The sequence below is a fragment of the Pithys albifrons genome, chromosome 18 (genome assembly GCF_047495875.1).
Source record: "Pithys albifrons albifrons isolate INPA30051 chromosome 18, PitAlb_v1, whole genome shotgun sequence".
Lineage (NCBI taxonomy): Eukaryota > Metazoa > Chordata > Aves > Passeriformes > Thamnophilidae > Pithys > Pithys albifrons.
This window is the reverse complement of record NC_092475.1, coordinates 4,224,944-4,249,715: the sequence shown is the minus strand read 5'-3', so window position 1 is coordinate 4,249,715 and position 24,772 is coordinate 4,224,944. Positions and strand designations below refer to the sequence as shown.

At 52.6% G+C, this 24,772-nt stretch overlaps 2 protein-coding genes across 5 annotated transcripts in view; one reads left to right on the top strand and one right to left on the bottom strand.

Moving 5' to 3' along the window:
- Positions 1-884: 884 nt before the first annotated feature.
- On the top strand, positions 885-7,674 carry ADRM1 (ADRM1 26S proteasome ubiquitin receptor). 2 transcript variants are annotated; one of them, XM_071572983.1, is made up of 10 exons: positions 885-973; positions 1,640-1,850; positions 2,108-2,224; positions 2,304-2,427; positions 2,850-2,936; positions 5,039-5,120; positions 5,351-5,472; positions 5,849-6,006; positions 6,749-6,851; positions 7,451-7,674. In XM_071572983.1, exons 2-10 carry the CDS (start codon positions 1,641-1,643, stop codon positions 7,555-7,557), a joined length of 1,110 nt encoding a protein of 369 aa, XP_071429084.1. In that variant the 5' UTR covers positions 885-973; position 1,640; the 3' UTR covers positions 7,558-7,674. The 2 variants fall into 2 exon arrangements, with proteins under 2 accessions (XP_071429084.1, XP_071429083.1); XM_071572982.1 differs by having other exon boundaries at positions 5,351-5,580.
- Positions 7,675-7,783: 109 nt separating this feature from the next.
- The window catches only part of LAMA5 (laminin subunit alpha 5), an 87,250-nt gene continuing 70,261 nt past the window's right edge, over positions 7,784-24,772 (bottom strand). For all 3 annotated transcript variants that reach the window (XM_071572980.1, XM_071572979.1, XM_071572981.1), the window contains 38 exons: positions 24,538-24,665; positions 24,228-24,308; positions 23,592-23,806; positions 22,900-23,000; positions 22,257-22,437; positions 21,912-22,055; positions 21,679-21,830; positions 21,489-21,599; positions 20,471-20,582; positions 19,759-19,929; positions 18,738-18,934; positions 18,534-18,650; positions 18,302-18,456; positions 17,938-18,079; positions 17,607-17,709; positions 17,409-17,522; positions 17,114-17,293; positions 16,590-16,732; positions 16,202-16,378; positions 15,819-15,955; positions 15,245-15,398; positions 14,978-15,111; positions 14,692-14,854; positions 14,081-14,209; positions 13,724-13,875; positions 13,231-13,363; positions 12,827-12,967; positions 12,495-12,625; positions 12,248-12,415; positions 12,020-12,152; positions 11,739-11,896; positions 11,438-11,624; positions 11,003-11,155; positions 10,733-10,892; positions 10,496-10,626; positions 10,302-10,392; positions 9,324-9,443; positions 7,784-9,186 (listed from right to left, as the gene is read on the bottom strand). In XM_071572980.1, the coding sequence (XP_071429081.1) occupies positions 9,032-9,186; positions 9,324-9,443; positions 10,302-10,392; positions 10,496-10,626; positions 10,733-10,892; positions 11,003-11,155; positions 11,438-11,624; positions 11,739-11,896; positions 12,020-12,152; positions 12,248-12,415; positions 12,495-12,625; positions 12,827-12,967; positions 13,231-13,363; positions 13,724-13,875; positions 14,081-14,209; positions 14,692-14,854; positions 14,978-15,111; positions 15,245-15,398; positions 15,819-15,955; positions 16,202-16,378; positions 16,590-16,732; positions 17,114-17,293; positions 17,409-17,522; positions 17,607-17,709; positions 17,938-18,079; positions 18,302-18,456; positions 18,534-18,650; positions 18,738-18,934; positions 19,759-19,929; positions 20,471-20,582; positions 21,489-21,599; positions 21,679-21,830; positions 21,912-22,055; positions 22,257-22,437; positions 22,900-23,000; positions 23,592-23,806; positions 24,228-24,308; positions 24,538-24,665 (5,454 nt within the window). In that variant the 3' untranslated portion in view covers positions 7,784-9,031. The remainder of the gene's footprint in view (positions 9,187-9,323; positions 9,444-10,301; positions 10,393-10,495; positions 10,627-10,732; positions 10,893-11,002; positions 11,156-11,437; positions 11,625-11,738; positions 11,897-12,019; positions 12,153-12,247; positions 12,416-12,494; positions 12,626-12,826; positions 12,968-13,230; positions 13,364-13,723; positions 13,876-14,080; positions 14,210-14,691; positions 14,855-14,977; positions 15,112-15,244; positions 15,399-15,818; positions 15,956-16,201; positions 16,379-16,589; positions 16,733-17,113; positions 17,294-17,408; positions 17,523-17,606; positions 17,710-17,937; positions 18,080-18,301; positions 18,457-18,533; positions 18,651-18,737; positions 18,935-19,758; positions 19,930-20,470; positions 20,583-21,488; positions 21,600-21,678; positions 21,831-21,911; positions 22,056-22,256; positions 22,438-22,899; positions 23,001-23,591; positions 23,807-24,227; positions 24,309-24,537; positions 24,666-24,772) is intronic.

Sequence of the window (24,772 nt, the reverse complement as noted above, 5' to 3'; positions counted from 1 at the left end):
AGAGGTGTGTGACCCCTGGGAGAGGCGTGTGACCCCGTGAGAGAGGTGTGTGACCCCTGGGAGAGGTGTGTGACCCGTGGGAGAGGTGTGTGACCCCTGGGAGAGGTGTGTGACCCGTGGGATGTGGGGTCTGTGGGCAGGATGGGGTTGGAAGGGGCAGCGGGAAGAGCCAGGAGCGCTCCCAGCACTGGGACCTCACACTGGGGCTGGAGCCTGAGTGGACTTGTGTTAAAAATGCAATAGAAGGGAAAATTAACTTTGTAGTTACGTGTTTGTGTCTTTGAGGCAACGTCCTGGTGTGAATTGGGAGTAACTTTTCAGACATGTGGCATTTATTAATTACTGTTACCTGGGTTAACAAAGGCAGGAGCCACACATCCTAATCACTCAGAGAGAACAGAACTAATTAGAAGTATTTATTCTTGTTTATTAATTAAAAACAATTTCCCAGTATTTTTTTTCCGAAAACTGCTTTTAATATAAGACTTTTCTCCCGGAGACGTTGCTCCTGTTGGGAAGAATACACATTAGCTGAACACTCCGGGGTAACACTGAAACACTGCGGCGGTCGGGGCAGGAGCTCCCGTCGCGGGAGGGTTTGTTTTGGTAACACTTGGCGATGTGACCAAAATAAAGGGGGTTTGGAGACGCGGCGGCCGCGGGCAGTGCTGGGGCTGAGGCTGAGGGGACAGAGATGACGATTAGGGTGATGAGGATGAGGAGTGAGGGATGAGGGGGATGAGGATGACGATATGGGGATGACGATGGGGTGGGGGGGCGCCGCCATGTTCCGTGACACAGCAGCGGCGGTTGGCCCCGCCCACCCATAACTGACAGCCGCGCTGGCCAATCGCGTGCGGCCGTGGCGGCGCGCGCCCCGCGGTGGGCGGGGTTCCGGCGCGCGGGGCAGGAAGAGCTGAGGCCGCGGCGGCGGAGAGGGAGGAGGGAGCGGGGAACCGGCAACCGGGAGCAGGTATGGCCGGGACCCCGGGGTACTCCACACCCCGTGCGGCCTCACCGAGGGTCGCCTGCCTGAGGCGCCGGGAGGGGAGGCGGCGCGGCGGCCTGGGGAAGGGTCCCGCAGGAGACCGCGGCCTCCGGGCGGGCGCCGGGGCCCGGCCGGGCTGTGGCGCCTCCACGGCCCGGCTCCGCTCCGGCGGTTCCCTCGCGGCCGGGCCGGGCTGGGCTGTGAGCGCACGACGAGCCCCAGAACAGCCGCAGGACCGCCCATGCCGCGGCTGGGCCGGTTCGTGCGGACGTGGAGCGGGGTCAGAGCCGGGGGGGCACCGCGAGGAAACACTGTGAGGGCACGGGCAGCCTGCGGGGTCCTGCTGGGGTGCTGGAGCTGCAGTCTGAAGCTACAGCAGGGCTTTCTGCACGTCCCTGAGCTTTGAACCGTTCAGATTCCAGCGAAGAAGGCAACGTCAGGGGACGGTGGTTTCAGTTTCAAGTACCTTACTCAGCACGCAGGCTCCTCCTTATTAGTGGAGGTCTTTGGAGCCTCCTGTCTTCATGCAGGGTTCCACTTTAGCTCAGCTGGATCACAGATTGCTTTTGTGGAGCCCACCTGAAATTTGATAGTAGGAAGAGTGAATGTGTGACGGTTTCTCATCACACCTGCTGCTCTCTCTCTCTCTAGGATGTCTTCAGGTGCATTATTTCCAAGCCTGGTGCCAGGCTCCCGTGGCTCCTCGAGCAAATACCTGGTGGAATTTCGGGCAGGGAAGATGTCCCTGAAAGGCAGCACTGTAACCCCAGACAAGAGAAAAGGCCTTGTTTACATTCAGCAAACCGATGATTCCCTCATTCACTTCTGCTGGAAGGACAGGACTTCAGGCAACGTGGAGGATGTGAGTATGGGCTTGTGCTTCGGGTGTTTCAGTGCCGAGGTGTTAAGTCATGGCTTGCCTTGTTTTGCTCTGCTGGCATTGCTGAGCTCCTCCTGTCAAATTAGGGGGACAGTGTCACTGAGGGCCCTGTACTTCCATGCTCTCTGCTCTGAGGAGCAGGTGGATGAAGGGCTGGGGAGGAGAGCAGAGGTCTTTGGGAGGTGAAAAAGTGTTGTTGTCTTTCCTCAAACGTTTGTTTCTCCTGCCACATTTTCCAGGATTTGATTATTTTTCCTGATGACTGTGAGTTCAAGAGGGTCCCGCAGTGCACCACGGGCCGTGTGTATGTATTGAAGTTCAAGGCTGGATCAAAGCGACTCTTCTTCTGGATGCAGGTTTGTGGGGAGTCAGTGGCAAAGGTCCTGCACCAAAATATTCCCAGTTTGGCTGGTACCAAGAGCGACTCTGTTGCAGGAGCCCAAGACAGACAAGGATGAGGAGCACTGCCGGAAGGTGAACGAGTATCTCAACAATCCCCCCATGCCAGGGGCCTTGGGTGGCAATGCCAGCGGAGGCCACGAGCTCTCAGCACTGGGAGGTACAGTCCATTCTCTGCTCCTTCATGTCAGAGGCCTTCCTTTCTTAATTTATGTCTAGAGTAAGGACTTAGAGTTCCCTAGGAAGAAATTCCTCGTGGCTGTGGAGGGTGAGTTGGGGACGATGTTAATACCAGAAGCATAAACATGCTTTTAGCAGAATAAACTGTGCTGTTAAAGTAGGTGCAGGCTGAAAGTTAAGACTGCCAGGAGAAATCTCTTTGTTTCCAGTAGATTCTCTGGAGTCTTACCTCTTTATGAAGCTGAGTTGCATTTATCTTTTATGAAGATCATGAATCAGTAAACACTTGAAACTGTTTTTCCATACAGAATGTGATGCCAATTAATCTCCTGCTGTTTGAGCTGGAGTGCTGTGAAAAAACCTATGTGAATATGTTGTGTTTCAGAATGTTTTTGTTTTTAGGTGAGGGTGGCTTGCAAAGCCTTCTTGGAAACATGAGCCATAACCAGCTCATGCAGCTGATCGGACCAACGGGCTTAGGAGGACTTGGTAAAATGCTTTAATATCTTTATGCCAAAATGGTATTTTCTCCTGCCAGGTTAAATCTTACCTGACAATATTTTCAAGAGGTGCTATTGATCTCAATAGCACTCCTTTCCTGTGAGAAGTCAAGGCCCTGACTCAGAGATGAGCTCAGGGCAAAAGAGGGTGCCAGATTCTACACAGCACTCATCTCAGGGCTTGATCTGCAAGGAACCTTCATTCTGCTCCTTGCTGCACTGATCCCTCTGCTTTTTTTTTCCTCCTATTTTCTACTCCTCTTCCTCCTAAATATTCACTGGAGCAGGGACTGAAAACCAGGCTCTGGAGTTGCTGGTGTTGTCTCTGATTCAGTGAATATTTGTGTGCAAAGTAGAAAGAGTTCAAGAGGAAGGTTTGAGCCTGCCCACCCCACAGCACTGCCTGGTCAGAGGGGCAAGGCTCAAGTCAGGGCTTTCTCTCCTGGGCAACCCTGGGGAGAGCTTGGATGGATCACTGTGCTGGTTTCTGAAGGGGGTGATGGGTGTGTTGGAGACCCTGCTGTGGTCTGTTCTCAATGCTATCCAAGCTCCAAGAGTGTTTTCTGAGAGGTCAGGTCTTCAAGTGGAAGTAGGCAAAGGAACTCATATGGCAGTAGTTCTGTGCTTAAGCTCCAAAGTTCATTTTTGTGGATCTGGCTTGTGTCTTTAGCTTCAGATGCAAATCTCCTTGGTGGGATGTTCAGGTACAAATCTCATGTTAGTGTTGGAAGATTCTGGCCTTGTAGGATGTGTTTGGAAAAGATCTTCATTCTTGAAGCTTCACATAATCCTGAGACTTTTTCTCTTCTCAGCACTTTTTCTCAGTAGCTCTTCTTCCTTTGCCTTTACATCCAGCCATAAGCCAGCTTGACATGAAGCTGACCACTGTAATAGAAGGGGAACCATCTGCTTGCCTCTGCAAATGTTGGTTGTAGTGAATCCCTGGGGATCATTTCCCCTGGGAGTGTCATCTTTTTCACATCTGGTTTGCATCTCTCAGGGCTCTGCAGAGCTCCAAAGGAGCTCTCTTGCTTTTGGGTCACTTCCCAGCAAGGACAAACTGAGCAGGTGCAGAGTGTGGTACAGCCAAGTGAGCTTCACCTGCTGTGCCTGCTGCTGGGTGAGCTCTGGGGTGAGTGACAGCAGTGCTGGGACGCGGCTCCATGGGAGGGGTCTGGTACAAGGAGGGATTGGTGGGGGCTCACTGTGATCCCCAGAGTCTGCAGCTGCAGTTTGGACACAGGTTTGCTCAAGGAACATTCTTGTCTGCCCTCCGTCTTGAGGCAGCTCTCAAAGGTGGGTGATGGGTGCAGGTGCTCGTGTAGGGACATTTGTCTAATTAGATGTGGTGCAAGGAGCCACTGATGGGAAGAGTGTGGTAAATGGAGTGTTTGGCTGATGTGACTCAAAGGAGTTGTAGGGGGACAGTCAAGGCCCTGACAACTTCAGGGGGCCCAGCCAGGCTCTTGATGCTGGTGGTCCTTGGTAGTTGAGATGTGGTGATGGAAGAGGCTGATTCTGATTTCTTTGGCATAGAGCTGTTGGTTTCCTACTGGCTGCTCCCTTGGGAGCACTTGGTGTGTGGGGTTTTCCTTACTTTGCCTGGGAAGTGTTTTAAGGGCTCAGCTGGTTCTGCTGCTGCATCTCTGCATTAGGTTTGAAGCTGCAAAGCCCCAGTGTGGGGCAGGCAGTGGTGGTGACTCAAAGGCGCCTCTGGGATCTTCTGCTGAGGGCCTTGGCTTTAAAGTTTGGAGAGAAGTTGGATTTTCAGGATAGCAGGTAACAGGAGAGGGTTGTGTTACAATGATCACGTATGTACAGCACAAAGTGAAGTGATTTCATCCTTGTGTAGCCCTAGAAATCGAATCATTTTGGAAATGTTCAGCTTTCTAATGGGGATGCAAGATCAGAAAACAGGAGCTGATAACTTAGAGAAGGGGTTGGGGGCCTTAGGCTGGGCTTTTTCATCCCCTCCTCTATTTTAGCAAATAAAACCTTTCAGGTACAAGAGCGACCTCTCTAGAGCAGAGAGGTGCAGAAAACCTGAAGGAATAAATGTCTGAACACATTCCTGTTTTGTGTTTACGGAAGGTGGGCTGGGCGCACTGACGGGGCCGGGGCTGGCCAGTCTGCTCGGCAGTGGGGGACCCCCGACCAGCAGTTCATCCTCAAGGTAGGAGCCCTGTCTGCCCTGACTCTGGGGGAGGTTTTGTTATGTGGAGCTGCCCCTTCTCTGGGAGGAATCGTGGCCTGTTGAATGGGGAATATGGTGGGAATTGAGACTGGTTATTACCTCTCTAAAGTGAAGCAGGAGCTTTTCATACTCTTAAGGGCTTGTGAAGAAGCTTTTCAGGATATAAGAGGGTGTTGCAGGGAGTTAATTATCCCAATTCTCTTGCCCAGCTCTCGCAGCCAGTCGGCTGCAGTGACTCCATCTTCCACGACTTCTTCCACCCGTGTAACGCCTGCCCCGTCCGTTCCTGCGGCTGCCTCCGTGACCAGTCCCAGCCCCGTTCCCAGCTCGGGTAATGGAACCAGCTCAGCCACAAGCCCAACCCAGCCCATTCAATTGAGTGACCTTCAGAACATTTTAGCTACTATGAATGTGCCATCTGGAGCAGGAGGACAGCAAGGTAACAGTGTTCTGGCCAGACAGCTTTGGATCCAGGAATCCTATGGAGCTGTTTTACTGTCCTGTCCTGTTCCAAATTGGTTTGAAAGGTCTCTTACATTTTTTGGTTGGGTTTTTTTAAAATTTTTTAAATTTCCTTGCTGTTTTTAGTGCTCCAAGTCTTATTCTCACCCCAAACCTGAGAAAGGGAGAAAGGATGCTGGCAGTGTGATAACTACATTTTAGACTCAATAATTTGATTAACATGACAACCCTTTATTTTCTCCTAGTGGACCTGGCAGCTGTTCTGACTCCTGAGATCATGGCTCCCATCCTGGCCAATGCTGAAGTTCAGGAACGACTGATGCCTTACCTTCCCTCAGGGGAATCCCTGCCGCAGACTGCAGAAGAGATTCAGAACACCCTGACGTCTCCTCAGTTCCAGCAGGTAGATGCCTGGCTGTGGGGGGAAGTGCCCTTCTCCTTCCCTCCTCCCCCATGCTCCTGAATCACCTCACCCTGCTTTTCCAGGTTCCTGACACTTCAGAGTGGGAAGTTGCTCAGTAGAAATGGAAAGGAGGAGGGACATGGTTTAATGGAGCACTAGTTCTTCCTTCCTGCACTCACCCAAGGGCAGATGGGAGTTTTTTACTTTTTCTTTTGGAGTTGGGCTTTACCTTTCTTTTTATTATAAATGCTCTCTGGCATATCACAGGAGTGGCAGCAAATTCATTACTCCCTGTCAAAGAGGGGCTTCAGCAGTCTCCTTAAAGGTCATTTCAAGTGACTGAAGGGAAGAGATGCTCATGTTTACTGCAGTAAATCCCTTGTTCCTCTTCAAACACCAGTCCTTAACTCCAAGACACACTGTGTGATTGAAGCTGGTGTGTTACAGACCAATGCAAACTAGTTATTTAAACCAATTGATTGCAATTTGTCAATTTGCAGAATTGCAGTGGCTTAAATGACTGTTCTTAGTCTAAACTGTAGCAACTTCCATGCAGACAAGATTCAGAAGTGAGGAATATTTGATTGGTGATTTTTTGATGGAGTATCTGTTCCCAAGCCAGCTGCGTGGCCACTGGGCCCTGACAGGACCACTCTCCTCCTGGGGTTATTGCCCACACACACCTGATGCTGCAGGAACATGATGCAAACTTTATTTTGATGCTGTTGACTCCAATTCACAGGCTTTGAGCATGTTCAGTGCTGCTTTAGCTTCAGGACAGCTGGGCCCACTAATGAGCCAGTTTGGGTTACCTGCAGAGGCAGTAGATGCAGCAAATAAAGGCGGTAAGTACTGGTGGTGGTGGGGACAGGATGAGGTGGTTTGTTGGGGTTTTTTGGCCACCGAGTGTGGAGTGTAATGATCGGCTCCTGTACAACTGAAGCTGACTCTGCACTGGGTTCTACAAGGAAAAGGCAGATATTTCAGGTGTTCCTTGGCACACTTGGTGAGGTCAGACACAGATTTAGGGAAGTCAGGGGTCTGCAGAGATGTACTGAGCAGCATTGGCCTTATTTTCTTTTTAGAGGTGTCAGTCACCTTGTTCAGGAATGCCTTTTTGTGGGAGTCCTTAACGATGCATCGAAAAACAGGGAACACAGCTGGGCCTGTAGCTCTGGGGGAAAGAGGAATCCCTTTTCCCTAATGAGCTTGTAGCATATCCCTTCCATTACTGCAGGAATTCTGGTCTTAGGGAGCCGGTACACAGTTAAAGTGCATAAAACAGTGGCTGTGTCAGAGATCTGTAAATGTTTAGTATGAATTAGCAGAGAAAAAATATTAAAGCAACTGTTTGCTTTCTGAGTAATGAAGCTTAACCTCATGTGGACAATAAGCTCTGGCCCAAAAAATGCAAACTTCAATAAATAATGTGTTTAACTTCCAGATGTTGAAGCCTTTGCCAAAGCCATGCAGAACAGTGTCAAGTCAGACCAAAAGGAAGGAGACTCTAAGGACAAGAAAGATGAAGAGGAAGACATGAGTCTAGATTAAGTTATTTGCTCTTCCTTACAGATATTCCTAGATACTAACTTAAGCAACTGCAGTAGGATTACTAACTTCATATTATGCTTATATAAATCTACAAATAAAGGAATTTTCTTTATCTGCCATACTGTTCTTTCCACTCTGTACAGTAGTGCCCATTGTGCTGCTTCTTGAGATGCTGATTATCCCTCTTCCACCTCATCAGTCTCATGCTTACTCTTCCCCAGTAAAGTGAAAGAGAGTAACATAAAACTTTATTTGACTCCAAAGTATGTACCAGTGATTTACAAAGACCATCTTTTAATACTACAACTTTAAAAACAGGTCATAATTACATCTGTTTAGGATGGACATGTTAAAAACCCATTTTACAATATTTACCCCTCATAAAAAAACCCACAATATAATGATATAAGTTACAAGTCCATTTCAGAAGCAAGATTTTGTCCCCACGTGGCCAGAGATAATATTATATACACACACAAATATATATATGATGTGTAAGTGCACGAGTGAACTGGGTCTCTTGGTAGAAAAAGCTGTTTTCAAGTGAAGGCTGCACTAACCAGGTGTGAGGCAGACTGAGCAGGAGCCAGGGTAGATGAGGGCCAGGTGTCACTTTGCACACCTGGCCAGATGTGGAGGTAACCTTTCTATTTCTTCCCTTTCAAGCAATAGTTTCTTGCTTCACACAACAGGACTTTAGTCAGTGTACTACCAGTGCTAAATGCAACTGCAGAGTCAGTGATGGTTGTGTCTTTCTGCTTTCCCTCAGCAGTTCTCCCTGCCTATTCTGTTCTATTTTTTTGATTCTTATAAATTACTCTGATAAGATGCTAATTCTGTGAACAGAATTTTGTCCAAGTTCCCCCTTGCAGAGCTCTTTGCGTAGCAGTGGCAGGTGAGCCGAGACTGCCCTTGGGGGGAAGTTAAATGTGCCCTTGCTTATAAAACCACAAAACTGATGGAATTAATCCAGTTTGTCCTAATTGCATTTATTATAAAACAGAAACTGCCTGCAGAGGGCAGAGGGCCTGTGACAGTTTATTAATAGCCTCAAGTGTTCTGTGAACCAAATCTATGTGCATTGTGAGGGTGGGGTGAAGGGAATAGGATCCAGGACACACTGCCATGTGCTCCAGCCCATGCTCTGTTGTGGGCAGTCGCTCCCACCCCGAGCCACGTGGCAGCACAAGTCCTGCTACAGATGCTTGATCCCCAGGGAAGGACTCACCTGTCGCCACATCCCGCTCCAACTTTTTGGTTCTATCTGTGAAACATGTCCCCAAAGTGCCCCCTTCTACCCAGCTTGTCCTCCCCTGCCCTCCTTCCCCTTGGATTCATGGCCCCCTCAAGTGTGGCCCAGACTTGTGCCTGCAGTCACTGGAGTCCAGGTGTCTGAGCACGGTCAATGCCATCGAGTGGTGATGCTGGGCCCGGAGCAGTGTTGTGTCACTCAGGCTCTGCGTGGATGTGGCACTTACAGCATGGGGCAGCCCCTCAGGCCCACGGAGCCCCTGGCAGTCCCGGCTCGCGGCAGGTCCACGTGCCTCCGGTTAATCAGCAGGTTCCTTACACAGCCCACGTAATGAGGGAGGGGAGGTAACAGCAGCCCTGTACTGGCCTTGTCGGTCTCTGCAGAGGGAACAGGGAAAAGCAGACATTCATCTTGCTCCTAAAGGGGAAGAGGATTAAGTACCTCTTCCTTGCACCAGGAGTATCTCATTTGGTTTTGGGGTTTTTCCTTCTGGAGCAGGTCTTTCCCAACTCACCTGGCAGCCCTCCCACAGAGAAGGTCGCCCTTGTGCTGGGTGCAGGAGGCTGGTTGGGTCCCACGGTGTGGTTGCCTTCTGTGTCCACATCAATTTGGATTATGTTTTTCCATTTGGCAACTTTGAAAGAAAACAACAGTCGGTGCTGCTTCCTTACCAAGGGAGCAAGCCCTCTGTCCTCCAGCCCAGTCCAGTGCTGGAGCAGAGCACAGCTGAAGAACTGGCCTGGCTCTTGGGAAATGCCCAGAGTCTGGACAGCTTCCCTGAAAACCTGTCCTTTGGCCACAGCAGCCACAAACAAAGCATCATGTCTGCTCCAGTGAAGATGGCAGCCCTCTCCCAGTGGGGTGGGATAGCACACACTGGTTTAAGGGGATCAGCTCCAACCATGGATGAGGAGAGATCCTGAAGCCGAAAACAAACCAGGGAGCCAGAAGCACATGATGGCTCTCACCCAGTGCTGGGTCAAACAAGGTGAGGGTTTAAAATACAGCTGTGCTGACACAGGGCTGTACCTGTGACACCCTCAGCCCCAAAAGGGCTTGATACAAACCCTCAGCATTAGCTCAATGGCAGCTAAATTAAAGGCTGAGTTTGCTGTACAGGTGTGAATCCTGCAATCCCTGCTCCCAGCTGTGGGCTTTGAGGCCTTTGGACAAAACACAAAAGAAAGTAGGGCTTCCATTTTTCAGCAGGACAAATAGCCCTGGATGGAGCCAGTCCTGTGAGACATCCTTGGCCTCACCAGCTGCTCCATGACCTGGAGAAACACCCTGTCTCTTCTAACAGGCACTAACAGCACTGAGATCAGGCAAGGACTCTTGTTAATTAGAAAATGATGTAATAGCTACAATTTCCCAAATTAAATGCATACAGACAGGGGGCTGGGGTTTAAATACCCAAGTAAGGGCCCTTGGGCTTGCCCTGGGCTCCCCCAGGAGGTGTGGGCTGAGCAGGGGCGGGGCAGAGTCACCTCACCTGTGATGGTGTGCCACTGCCCGTCGCAGAGAGATGGGCACGTCACTGAGGCGGAGAATTCATCAGCCCCAGCGCTCGCTCTCACAGTGACCTGGGGTGAGACAAACCTGTCAGAGAGCCCAGCGAGCTGAGCAGGACAGGCAGGAGACGAACACTGCCTCTGAAAACCCATGGGGAAGCCACTCTCCCACTACCTTGGTCTCCTCCATATACAGCAGGAGATGGTGGCTTCTCCTTGTGCCAACGTGGAAGACGAGGCCAGAGGCACTGCGGGGACGGACTTCCAGTGTCACCTCCAAGTCCTGCTCAGTCACCACCGCATCAGCTAGAGGAGAAATGCCACTGGTGAAGAGAGGGACAAGGGGATTCCCAAAGGATGTGTTCCACCCAGTCTTAGGGCTATGGGAAGAAGCCCAGCCTGCTGTTGGTACCTAGGGTGATGGACCCGCCCTCTGCAGCGAAGAAGACGCCGCTCTCCAGTGCGCCCTCATAGCAAGGTGTGACCCCAAAGGTGCGTGAGGGGGGACCCAGGGGCTTCCCATCCAGCTGGGGGTTCCTCAGGCAGCCATCGAAGCTGGAGGCCAATGCAGCCTGTGGAGAGAGGCCACTGCACTGAGCACAGATCAGACAACACCTGGGTGGCATGAGGTGATGCCATGGAACTTGGAACCGGCAATGCTATGGGACTGCCAAGCCCTTACCGGTATGTGAGCCTTTGATTTTCCAGCTGGGATCCCCCCCACATACAAGGGGGTCTGGGCCACAAAGAGCCCTGTGGTGGCCACTGCAGCGTCCTGGGCTCGCAGCCCGTCAATGACCAGCTGGGCACGGTTCTGGTCTCTGCTGAAGAAGACCTGCAAGGACCAAAGGTCAGTGCCAGGACTGGGGCTTTCCTAGGTTGGGATGAACCCCAGGGATGTGCCCAGTGATGGGAGGTCTCAGCTCAGAGGTTCAGCCAGGCTTGGCTGTGTTTTCACTCTCCTCTCTGCCCCCGGGGGACCACCAATGCCCCATGGGCTATCAGGATGCAATTCCCAGAGAAGGGCTGTACTGAGCCAACACTTGCAGGGGCACCTGGCACAGGGGGGAGTGATGTGGTTTGAAGAGGTGCTTCTGAGCCCCAATCCCTTGCTCACCGTGTGCCACCGCCGGTCGCGGTACTTGTCCCTGCTGCGGATGCGCAGCCGGCGCCTGCCCACGTCCACCAGGAAGATAAAGCGCCCGTTGGAGACAAGGAGAGCCATGAAAGAGCCCCTCTCACCCGCCACGTAGAAGATCAACCCACTGGAGGAGTTCAGCTTCACCTCCAGGGAGAAATGGGACCTGTAGGGACAGAGGGTAATGGGAGCACCTGGCTCTCCTGCAACTGACTCCTGCTCTCCATGCCGTGGTCACCAGGGCCAAGCTTGAGTGGGGTGGGCACAGGGCAAGGCTCACCTCCACCCAAACGAGGCTGGGATCTCATCAAACTCCCAGCGACTGTTTGGGGCTCCCCCGAAGCGGAAGGTGCCCCTGGCTGCGCGGGGCTGGGACAGCAGCTGGCAGAGCCCGTCCTGGTCATGGCGGCGGCCCTTGGGGGCAGGTTTGCCAGGCACCTGCACAAGATACAATGAGGAATGAAGGGAGCATCCCTGCAGGTGCCAGCAGAGGTGCTCAGCAGTGGCATCTGGGCAGGATGAGGAGGAGGATGTGGGGAGTTTAGGTGTAGCAGCTGGTACCTTGGGTTTCCGCCTGTCCTTCTTTGGAGTGACTCTGAGCTGCTGTGGCTGCTCACTCCAGGGACAGCTCATGGTGACATTGATGCTCTCCACATTCTGTTGAAGGTCGACCACCATCTGCGGCTCTGACACCCTACACTCAGGGAGAAGGGGTCCCTGTCAGCAGAGCAGCAGGGAGGTGGGAAGGGGCTGAGTCCTGCCCTCTGTCAGTGGCACAGAGATGCTCACCGCTTGACAAAGACATTCCCGATGCATCCAGTGAGGTTGCTGAGGGCACCTGGATCTGGTGAACCTCCAAGCTGGAAGAGCATCTGTGCATCCTGGCGCCGCTGCCGCCGGCGGGGCCCAGCGCCTGTCGCTGTGTCCTGCAGCTCGTCATCCACATACAGCCGGACCCTACGGGAAGGATGAGCAGTGGGGGCTCAGCAGGTGGCCCCTGGCACCACAGACTCCCCTGCAACACCAGGGCACGTACCCACGGGCATCACTGTAGAAGGCCACGTAGTGGGCCCTGTCGTCTGCATAGGCATTGTCAGTGGTGACTTCGGTTCCCAGCAGGTTCAAGGCCAGCTGGCCCCTCTGGAGGGACACCTGGCACATCCCCTCCTGCAGAAAGCATCACCACACTGCTGCTCAGCAACCCAAGGAAGGGCCCATTTCCCCACTGCCCTCCAGGAGCTCAGGGTGTAGATCTTGCTGCAGATTCACCCCCTGGCCCCACCAAAATCCCCCCTTTCCCAAGAGGAAGCAGCACCATTCCCAGCAGCCCCACTGCTGGGATACCCAAGGAAACCTGCAGGTGCCCACCTGGGTGGCATGGTGGTAGAGCAGCCCTTCGCGCTGGCTCGTCTGGAAGCTGAAGCCACTGTAGAAGTCCCGCAGCCCTGGCACGTCCTTCAGAGCCAGGGTCAGGTATCCGTGGCCATGGACACTGACTGAGCGGGCAATCTGTGAAGGACAGCATGGAGGCAAGGTGGGAGGCTGGCCCTGGCATTGCTGGGGTGCTGGGAGATGACTGAGACACTCTGGCCCTTGCAGGGTCTGGCTGATGCTATGGCCAACCATGCAGAGTATGTCACCATGCTGAGGATCTGGAGGTTTTATGCTTGTTTCTGTGTGAATGAGGGGAGATGGGGACTGCCCTGGGGGTGTGGGGCTCCCTTTGCCAATAGACCCTCTCCTCAGCATGGCTGCTCAGGCTCTGTGCTTACCAGGAGATCCGAGGTGCAACCGTAGCTCACACCGACCGTGCTCATGCGCTTCAGGTCCACGTATTTGCCAAGAGCCTTCAAGCCCTTCATGCAGCCTCGGATGGGCCCACCCGTGGGGAAAAGTGCTTTCAAACTGCCAGAAAGAAAGCAGAATTAGCAGGACAGACCCAGGCAGGATCTGGCCCTGCAGTTCTTCAGACATTGTCTGGGAAGGAGCTGTAATGGTCAGGGGTATCTTCAGGACCTCTGGCACGAGGCTGCTCCAAAGCACCCAGCATGGCAAAGGAGGACTTGGTGACACCCACCAGTACATCATCCCTCATAAGACATGGAGATGTACCATCCTCAAAAGCTGAGAATGATGGACAGGGAAAGAAAATCTTCTCCCAGAGCTTAAGCATGTCCCCAACCGCCCTGGATGTGGCAGACAAAGGGCCAGGGATTCTGGAGGGGAACATGCTGACTATCCCACCCCCCTGTGGGCTAGACCCACCTGGGGGGCAGCACAGCTGGGGGAACACCACCCAGGTAGTAGGAGACAGCATTTTCCAGGGAGTTCTCCTGCTCCACCACAAAGATGGTGAGGCGCTCCAGCCGCACCAGGATGCGCTTCTTGTTATTCATTTTGAGGAGGAAAATCTGGATCTGGAGACAGAGGAGAGATATAATTCAACAATTTAGGGCAATTACATTCATCACTGAGTGGAGCACAAGGTGTCTAGTTTATGGCTGTAGTCAAAGAACTTCTTTCAGCTCTTCCCCCCCACAAAAACAAGGGTCCATGTGCCTCCCCATCCTGAATGAGGAGCCCTCCCTCCAAGTGAGCCAGGCAGGCACTGTTCCCTCTTACCGCTTTGTTTGTGGTGCTGCTGATGGTGAGGGAGGAGGAGTTGCTGGGTTTTGCCATCTCCAGGCCAGAGCTAAAGTCATAGTAAAGCACCAGCTTCCCATCCCGGATGGCCAGACACAGGAACTGACCCTGGGGGAAGCAGGATGGACACTCAGCCCCACGTCCTGGTGTCCAGGATGCAGTTGTTGCATGGAGCCCACCTGCTGTTTAGCATTGGTGGGAGCAGATCCCACTGCCTGACACATTGTGGTCACAATTATTTGGGATTTATCTGTAAATAGTGGCCCTGTGCCTGGGCACAGGGATCACACTGCAAGCTGGAAATGCTCCTCTCTGAGTGAACACTGGCCTAGATAGGAGAGTCTGTGCATGGGTGCTCTCCAAGTTCTGGGGAACCCCTCCAGCACTAGATGAGTGACTGCTGTGAAGTTTGGGTTCAGCCCTCTTGTGGCTTTTCCCAACAGTGCAGAAATCCTGCTCCAAGCAGCCCTGAGACATCCAGAGCCCTTCTCTCCCCAGTGTCTAGAACTGAGAATGCCTGCAAGCAGGCCTGGAATTGTCCCAGCCCACCCACTGAGAAGTGAAGGCTCCCCAGGGGAGCAATCACATGCCTGGTTCTCCAGGAAGAAGATGATGCCATTGTAGGAGACCACTCGGATCTCCTGCTCGAAGCGCTTGGTTGTGCCAAACTGACTCTCAAACTTGATCTCTGCATAACCAGTGCCATCAAAGTAGGAGCCATCAGTCAGCCAGGGGTCTCCCGTGGATTTGGACCTGAGACACACAGGAAGAGGCCCCAGGCATCAATCCCACACCATTTTCATGCTCTGGAGAAGCTGAGGGTCAGGGTAAGTGCGGTGGAGCAGAGCTGCTCCCGGCCTGGGTGCAGTGCCCTACCTTGCACAGGGCTTCTCAGCAGTGGTGTCCAGCTGGAAGGTGTGCTGGAAGTTGTACAGGCTCACCACCTCCTCGTTCAGTGTGTCCAGCTCCAGGCACCCGCGGTAGTTGGGATAGCGCAAAGCAGGGGGAGGCTGGGAAAGAAACCAAACAGTTACATGGTTTCTCCATGCAATCAAGTGGGATCAATTCACTTTCCCCCCCCAGAAATCTCCAAAGGCATCGCTGGTACCTCTGAAAAGCCAATCCCCCTCGCAGCTGTCTCACCGTGAAGCTGGAGGGGTAGCCACCCACGTAGAAGACCACGTTGCGCGGGTCGAGATTGAGCAGCCCCTGCTCCCCCTTGGCCACGCTGTCCCCCTTGGTCTCATGCACCGTCTGCCTCTCCACGATCACTGACATGTGCCCGTACTGCAGGATCCTGCAGCAGGGAGGGATGGTCAGGACAAGGGATGATCCCCAAAAAGGAGCCAACTCTGCCCTCCCTCAGCAAAGGGTCTGCCCACACAGCTCTGCCAAAAGGGGGTGCACCTCCACTGGGGAGCACCAGTACACTGAAAGGAGCCAGCATTCATGCTACCAGCACTGCCACAAGCAAATGGACCCTCCATGATGAGCTTCATCTTCCCTCTCCTGCAGACACCCCCAGACCCTCCATGAACTCAACTCCTAAGACACCAACTCCCTGCTAGTTTCTTGGAGGTGTTTCAGTGTTAATCATTTAGGGATGACTGGATGGTGGAGTCCACAACACCTCTGCAAGCCTAAAGGCCCATCTAGGCTCAGGTACAACACGTCTGCTGTGCTTCCTTGGGATGTCTCCCAACAGTCTCCTTCCTACCTATTGACGCTGATGGCAGCAAACTGCTCTCCAATATCCTCATCAACACTCAGGGAAGCTGGTTCCTCATCACCCAGTTTGTAGATCCAGTGCACTCTGCGGTCCTTGAGCACAATGCCCAGGTAGTCTCCAGTAGCCTGAATAAAGGGAGAGAGACAGGGCCACATGTTGGCATTTGGGACAGGCAAGAGCTCTCTCTGATACTCCCTGGGCTGCACTGGACAAACATCCCCATCCAGCTCCAGCCAGGCTGACAGCTGTATCCAGGAGCTGTTTGTGTTTCCCACAAAGACATTCAGGAAGCTGGTGAGGGGCTGAAGTGGTGTGATCCCCCACTGATTCTGCCAACATGGACTCTCTCTGCCCACCCAGCCCTGTCTCACCTCCCGGCTGCCCAGGTACAACACGAACCGCCCCTCCTCTGTCTCGTCCTGCCGGCTCTTGAGCTCAGGGTTCTGGATGTAGAATTTCAGGGATGTGTAGGCTGCCAAATCCTGCAGGTTGCTGGGCATCCGGACCTGCACCCCAGAGCTGCCGTTGAACTTCATGGGGACTTTCACCTGTAGAGAAAGAAATCCAGCCCTGTGACACTGAACCCACTGCTGCTGCTGCCTGGTCCCTGCCAGCTCTACCAATTCAAAGCACCTTCTGAAATCTTCCCATGAGAAAGGGACCCTGCTTGGTGGCCCCACAGATCTCCTAGATGCCCTCCCATTTCCATGCTATACTCAGGTAAGCCCTCCTTCACACCTCACCCTCCCCTGAGCTCACCTTGCTGGCGGCGTTCCTCGCCTGCGTGATGAGCTGCCGGATCCGCATGATGTTCTCCGATACGGTGGCATTTTTGTTCCTCCTGTTCTCCAGGCTGTTCAGCTTCTCCCGCAGCAATGGGATGGTGCTTTCCAGGCTGGACACTGGGGTTGGAGAGGAGCCAGGAGTTTTGGAGGTTAGTGAGGAAGGAAAAAGTTCAGGTAGTCTGAGACATGCAAGTCAAAGCAGCAGCAGCTGGGAGTAGAATCACAGAGTGATCCCCTAAATCCATCAGCCTTCATGGGGGATGTGAGAATGCTCTAGTGCATGCAATCTCCTACAGTAAAGTTATAGGTGATGGAGGCATTGCAGGGAGAGAATAAAATAAAGGGCCAGGACTTAAAAGCACCCAGTACTGGCTGCCACCACCCTCTGCACCTGGAGCTGCAAAGCACAGCTTCAAAAAGCACTGAGCTCACTGGGGACATCTGTGCACTGGCTCATGCCAGACTCAGCCCTGGCAGCCCAGTAGGCTCAGTACTCACCAGATTTCCTGGCATCCTGGACTGCCTGATTCAGATCTTCATTTCTAAGGCCTCCATACTGGTCTTTCCACTCATCCAGGTTCTTCTTTATGGTGCTCAGAGTATCTTCCACTCTTGCAGCTGTTTCGTTTGCCTCGGCAGCAGCTGCTTTGGCATTCTGGATGGTCTCCTTTGTGTCCTCTGGAAAGAAAGGAGAAATACCTTTGAGATACTAGGAGCAGGGAGGAAGAACCCTCAGGTCATAGTCTGGGCACAAAGAAGGGAGCAGAATCAGTCCAGCTACTCCAGCACAAACCTTGGTCTCTGCCCAGCACGTCCTGCACAGACTGGAGCTGGTTCAGGAGCTGCTCCTTCCTCACACGGAGGTCAGCCAGCTTGTCCTTTGCTGTCTGCAGAGTGCCTTTAATAGCTGCAATTAAAGAAATGCACATGTTGTGTGTTGTAGCTTGGTCCAGCCCAAAGGACATCATATCCTGAAAGGCGCCTCCCTCACCTCCATTGAGTTTTGTCTGCTCTCTCCTCACAGCCTCCTCCAGGCTGCTGCTGTTCCTCTTCAGCACCCTGGAGAGAGCCCCAAGATTTTCTGACATGACATTCTGTGAAACAAACATGGGACTCTGAAGAAGAATTCAAGTCTCTGGCTCTCACTGCATACAAAATGCTCGTTCAGACAACTGGGCAGGGTGTGACGGGGACACCCAAACACCAAGTCTGCCTGCAGTTGTGGCAGAACTGCTGTTCTCGCCCAGAGAACAAAGTGCCCAAGTGTCAGAGGGAAGGGAGTTTCTTGAGAGAGTTTAGTTTTTGCTCCCCTCGGCACGTACCATCAAGGCTTCACTTGCTGCCTCATCAGCATCGTGGGCTGCTCGCTCTGCTTTCTTCACAGCTTCAATGATGCTGGCATAGGCGTTGGAGGCATCGATCGCCCGCTGGATAAAGCCATCCTGGTTCGTGCCCTGGATAATGCTGTGTCAGAAGATAAAGCCATCAAATCCATGGAAAACACTCAGGTTCTTGCCCATGCCCCCACAGACAAATGCCTTTGGGCTCCTCAACACATGTGCTTCAGGATAAAACTTTAGAGGTGACACCCCGTTGTTCCCCTGCCATGGTGTGGGGCTGCAGTTTCCCATCCCCAGTTCTGGCAGGAGATGGCCTGGCTAGTGAGGGTCCGGAATGGTGCCTCACCCAGACAGGTTCCTTGCAAGCTCATCCAGGAGCCGGGCATGCTCCTCTGCCCTCTCCACAATGGGAATCTTGCTGCTGGCTGGGGAGAACTTCTTGACCCGCTCGGTCAGGGGCAGCTTTGACCCATCCAGCAGTGCTGCCAGTTTCTCATAGGCCTGCAAGGACACATGTCACTCTTGAGGGCTGCCATCCTCTCACCTTCTGTCTGTGCCAAAGTGCCTTTGCCACTCACCTCCTTTGCTCGCTCCATCTCCTGTAGGAAGTTAGAGACCTTGGCCAGGGCGTCCTTGGCCATCCGCAGGGTCTCCTGAACCAGTGTGTGCTGCTTTTGGAGTTCCTGGCTCTTTTGCTAGACACAGATAAACAGGGTTAGGTACTAGCAGGATTGGGATAACCCCCATCACTGCATGGCCAGGACCAACTGGTGAAGGTCTACCTGAGTCTCCTCTAGGTTGTTTCGGTTCAGGCTGTTCAAGTCCTCTGTCTGCCTGGTTTTGTTCACAGCCTCGTTGAGGGCATCACGCAGATCCATCAGCTGAGAGTTGTGCTGTGCCAGCTGGTCCTGGATGCTGCTCACCAGGTCCTGGTTGGACTGCCAGCGGGCATGCAGCTCACTCCTCACCCGATGCAGTACTGGCAATGGGATGGAGGAGATCAGAACTGTTGCTAATTCATCCTCCTGTGTTAGCAGGCTCTTTCTGTGCTTGGCTGCCTTAAAGGCTGGTTCTAGTCTCTCTTGGCAGGTATGAAGGCCAGAAGTGACCATCCTCCTTCCCTCCTCCTCTCCTTCCCTCCCTTCCTTTCAGCTTAGATTGCACAGGACCTCTGTCAGAAAGACACATAGCCATGCCTGAAAAGCTTCAGATGATGGAGAAACTCCATCTGAGGCCTGTTCCAGTGTTTGATTACTTCCACTGTGAAAAATTACTTATTTCCAACAAGAGCAAGTTTGTAATTTCAGCTTTCAGCTGCTGAGTTATGTTTTGCCAGGGCCTGTTAATCAGAAGTGTTCAATTCCCACAGTGCCTCACTCCTGCAAGGATGCCCTCAGGGGCAGTGCAGCTACTGTGGTGCAGGCTGCTGGTTGTTATACTGAACCCCCCTTCTGGGACAGCAAATATGAAGAAAAACTATGTGATTTATTCACATCCACATGTAATGTGAATACACCACATAATAATGGTAACTCCTGGTTCTAAATGTTGTCATTGCTGGTCATCGAGCAGAACTACCCTAGTTTTGACCTGAAATTTGGAAAAGGAACTACAAATAATCCCTCTTTGGAGTGTCACAGGGGACTTTGAAACTCCTGTAGAATCTTTTGGGGGTCCCTGCTTATTAACAGCACTCTCTGAACATTACCATGATGTGCAGTGCCTGCATGGGCTCCAAGCCAGGAATGGCCAGACCCATGGGGTTCTGTGCAGCCCTGTCCTGTGCCACCAAGCTGGACTCACACTTCTGAGCCTCCTCATGCTCATGCCTTGCCAGGTCCTCCTGGCTGCCCAGACTGCGCTCCCTCATCTCCCTCAGCATGCTCTCCACCTCGGCCATCTTCTGACGGAACTCCTCGGTGGAGGTGGTGCTGGTGTTTGCTGCCCCAAATCTGGTCATCTGTCGCACGAGATCTGCAGAGAAATCCAGATCCTCCATTATCACTGACCAAATCACGTCCCCTGGGCTCCTTCCCCTCTCACACTACCCTCACAAATCACAGACAGCTCTCATGCAACACTCAGACATCCCAATGGCCAGAGATCACCCAAGACACTGCCCACTTTTCTTGCCTCCTTGGCCACTACCAGGGACATGTGTTAAATCCCAAGCATTGTTCTGTGGCTTTATCTTCTCTCCCAGATCCAGCCACTCTGTTTTGCTAAATCTCTCCTAAAGCTGTAGTGCAGATTGCCCTCATTTTATGCATTTTAGTAACATTTGTGCAAGTTTAAAGTGTTTTTTCTAAAGACTGTGTTTAGTCAAGCAGCTGAGACCCACAAAAATCTTGTCAGAGTAAAAGCAGAAATTATGCAGGGATCTTACTTTCATCTGTATTTCCCTTTGTTCTCTCCAAGGCTTTTTCTAAGTAATGGAGTACTTAGTGGTGGTTGAAACCAACAGCATGGCACACCACAGAAAAGAAAACCAAAGTGAAGACCCTTCTTTATGTACCTGCAATGCTCCTCTGGATGCTTTGGATGTGCAGCAGGAGTTGTTCCCCCCTCTGGTAGGACTCCCTCGTGTGCTGATCAACACGGATGGCTTCTCTGTGAGTCATGGTCATCTACAACAAACACACTGGCTTAGCTGAAGCATGAGATGACATTTTATATGATTTGTCAGGAAAAGCACATGACCAGCAGGAAAGTTGCTCCCAAAAGGCACACAAGGTTTGGGAATGTGCAGTTTCTGAGGTCCCTGAACCAGGAACAGCCTGCCCTGTGCTACTGTCCTACCACACATTTAGTGGTGGTCTTGCTTAGCACCTTCAGAGAAGCACAAGCAATGAAGGCAGCTCCAGTGCAACAGGCTCTGCATGCTGAAATGATCCCAAGACCACAGAGGACACCTAAAGGAAAAGCCCCATAGCCTGGATCCAGGCACATCTGGGTCCTGACCAGGACACCAGGAGAGATGGAGGGCTGCAGTCTGGCTGTTTGGAGAAAAGATGTAGGTAGACACAGGGACAGTTTTTCTTTGCAGCTGCCTGGGGAAGTATGTCATCAAGTAAAGATTTTTCTCTCTCCCTTAGATTAGGAGCAGGCAGTTTATAAATCAAATCAAATGAAATCAGATTTTGCTCAGTTGATAAGTTCTCTGAAGACACAATTGCTGGTTTTTAGACTGTATACAGATTGCATCCCTGATGGACCAAGATTTTTTATGTTCCTTCCTCATACACTGCTTCTATAAAGGACATTTGATTGAATTTTTTACTGCTTAAAGTTAGAGTCACCTCAAAAGCAAGCAGTAATTCAAGAAACAACCACCAATAATACATGTTCAACAGCTCCCTAAGGGAAGAATGCAGGCAATCCAGGTTGATCACCTCAGATAGAGAACCTAACAGTGAAGCTTAATGCTGGCTGGGCAGGAGATCCAACCAGCCTGAACTGGGCTCCTCACAGCCTTCATTTTGGTAAAAGGAGAAACCTGTGTTCTGGCAAAGGCAGATGGAGAAATACTCTACTTTGTGCTGCAGCGCGTTCAGGTCCTGCGTGAGGTCCATGTTCTCATCCTCCAGCTCGTCAGCCCTTTGCCTGACCCTGTTCATGGCTCTGTGGGACTCCCGGAGCTGGTTCTGGAAAGAAAAAAATGAGGAAATCAGGCCAATAGGCCAGGAAACATGGACAGAAGGTGATGTTAAACCTTTCACATACAGCAATGGTCACTATAGTGCTGTTGAGACCATGGAGGCGAGCCCAGGCGATGGAGCTGGCGTTGAGGTTGACCAGCTGGCCACGGATGGTGGGGAAGGACATCTCGATGCTCTGCAGGTCCTCCAGCAGGAGCAGGACACAGCTGTCACACACTGCCAGGAGAACGGAGCAGTCAGCACAGACCCCTTCCCAGGCTTCCCTCACCTCCCTCCCCAGGACTGCAGAATACAGACCTTCACACCTCACACTGTCCGGGCTGTTGGCCACGGGGATCTCGTACTTGTGCATGCAGACGTCGCACTGTTTTCCTGTCAGCCCGTTGGAGCACGTGCACTCCCCAGTGCGTGGGTCGCAGGAGCCCCCTCTGCACTCACACTCTGCAGGGTTGAGGAACAGGGAAAGACCCATAGCATCATTCTGTGTTTATTCCAGCTGTGCTTATCCACATGCCAGTGCCAGGGGGTTTCCCTGTGCAACCCTGAGACAGCAGCCAGCTGTTTTCCACCTTCACCAACTGGACAAGTACATGTGCCACCAGAGCCCTGTCCCCCTCCCACACACTGAGACCCCACACTCACTTTTGCAGCCACTCTGGCTGAAGCCCCAGTAGCCTGGGGCACACTGCTGGCAGCGGGGGCCGCTGACGCCGGGCAGGCAGCTGCACTGCCCACTCTGCACATGGCAGCTGCTCCCCATGGCGCCCACGTCACAGTCACACCTCTGGCAGCCCGAGCATCCCTCGAAGCCATAGTATCCCTCCTAGGGAAAAGCAGCACAGCAGGTGCCCTGTTCAGCAAGAGGGCACACATGCCTCCCTCCTGGGGCAGTGACATGAGACCCCAGCCTGGCTTTCTAGGTGCGTTTTGTCCACTGCAAAACTCAAAGCAGTATGGTAGAAGTGTGAAGCTGCAGTAAGAACCCAGACACACCACAGCACTGCCTTGCAAACTCGCCCTTGCCCTGCAATTTCCATGCTGGATGAACTCAGAAAAATGAAGTTTACTGCAGTTTCCCAAAGGATACCACACTACTTGTACAGCTGCCTCCACCATTAGCTGCCAGATCTTTAATAGGCTTTTACCTACAGGCAGCTCATGCAAATCCAGCCTTCAGCTGGCTGCCAGCCCTGCTCTGCTCACAGGCCTGGGGATGACACATGGGGGCTGCCTCTTGTCCCTGTCCCCAGGATCGATACCACCCCAGTGCACAGGTGCCCCTCACCTCGCAGCGGTCACAGTGCTGGCCTGTCACTCCAGTCTTGCAGAAGCACTGGCCAGTTCGTGGGTGGCAGGAGTCAGTCCCACAAGGTGAACAGTTGCACTCTGCCAGGGAAAAACACACCTGATATTACAGTGAAGAACCCATCAATCACTCACAATCCTTATTCCCAACAGGGAATCCTATTTTCCCTCTTATCTATCACAGTCAGAGCAGAACAGAGCCTCTCTCTTCTTGGATTTGCTCCTCACAAATTATTCTCATGACACCTGCCAGGGCAGTCCCACTTTTGTGGGCTGCAGTAGGACTGCTGCTGCTCAGAGAGAGCAAGCCCACACTCCCGAGGGAGCACCACCACCACTCCTGCAGTAGGGGCTTGTTGCAAGAGCCCTCCCAGCCTGGGTACAGTTTGGCAGTTTTGCACTTGGGGGTGGATTGGGAGTCATGATGCTGAGGACAGCTTTTTTTTCCACAAAATCCATAAAGTTGGAAAAGACCTCTGAGATCATCAAGTCCAGCCTATGACCTAACACCACCATGTCAATCTTTTTATTATTGTCTAGGATGCTGCAACATGCGCAACCAAGCATGTGACTCACTGGGGCAACACACAGCCTGGCTAAGGTGCTAAACATGTCCACAATCAGCCTGTCCAAGCTCCCCTTCCCCCTATTCTTGCTGCCTGCCCCACTCACGTGTGCAGTTCTTGGCTACCACAGCATCTCCGTAGTAGCCGGGGGCGCAGACCTCACAGTGCGCGCCGGCCGTGTGGTGCATGCACCCTGTGCAGGCGCCTGTCAGGGAGTCACAGCTGCTGAACAGCATGTTGGGATCCGTGTTCCCACTGCAGTCACAGGGCTGGCACGAGCTGCCAATCACCAAAGGATTGCCATAGTATCCTGGGGCACATCTGGAGAAATATGGTGAGTTAAAACAGGGTGAGGCACCAGGGGGATCCCACAGTTCATGCCTGCATGGTGCTGGAGTTGCAGAGTTCTAAATGTGATCATCCAATGCCTCTAACTGCTGCAGCTCTCAGGGATCTCAGAGCACTTTGTGTTTTGCCTCAGTATCTTTATCACAGACTGCAAGTCAAGGCAAAGCACAGCTAAGTCATACACCCACAGTAACACAGTATTGCAGCAGTGGACACAGCAACAGGGCATTTGCAAGCTGAAGACTGAAGGCAATAATGTCAAAACGAAGCACATGAGGCAGAGCCAACCATCCCACTACAGTCCTTACTAGGACAACTTCTCCTGTGCCACAGCAACAGGTGCACAGGGTTAGTGTGTCTGAGGTCCCACAACCACGGGTGCCACCAGCCTTACCGCTCACAGTTGGGTCCAGCGTAGCCAGGCTTGCAGAGGCACTGCATGTTGGAACCCTTGTTGACACAGCCGACGGCAAAACTGAAATAAAACAGGTACATAGGGAGGTGCAGTTATTCCTGAGGAGATGATCGCTCCTTGTGGGCTGTTGAAGCCTTGGGTAAGAAGTAATGGATAGAGTTTGGAGCCAAGGACAAGGCTGTCATTGGGAGACCTGCCACTGCCAGGCCGGTGCCCCAGTGGGGCACAGCATGATTCCCAGCGGTTAAAGAGTGAGGCCAGGCAGGCAATCCCATCCAAGGGTGCTTACTTGTTGGAGGCAACTGAAAGAGGGCAGGGACATCCAATACACTGGAGGGATTCTTGGGCAGAGGGGTTGCCCACGTAGCCATCCTTGCATCGCTCACAGTGGTCTCCTTCTGTGTTGTGCTGGCAGTTCTGCAAGGAAAAGGCAAGCTGAGGACTCAGCATTGACAGCAAGAAATGGTGGACTGCACTAGGAATTCTCCCCACCAGAATGCTTCCAGTCCTTCCTCTTTCCCAGA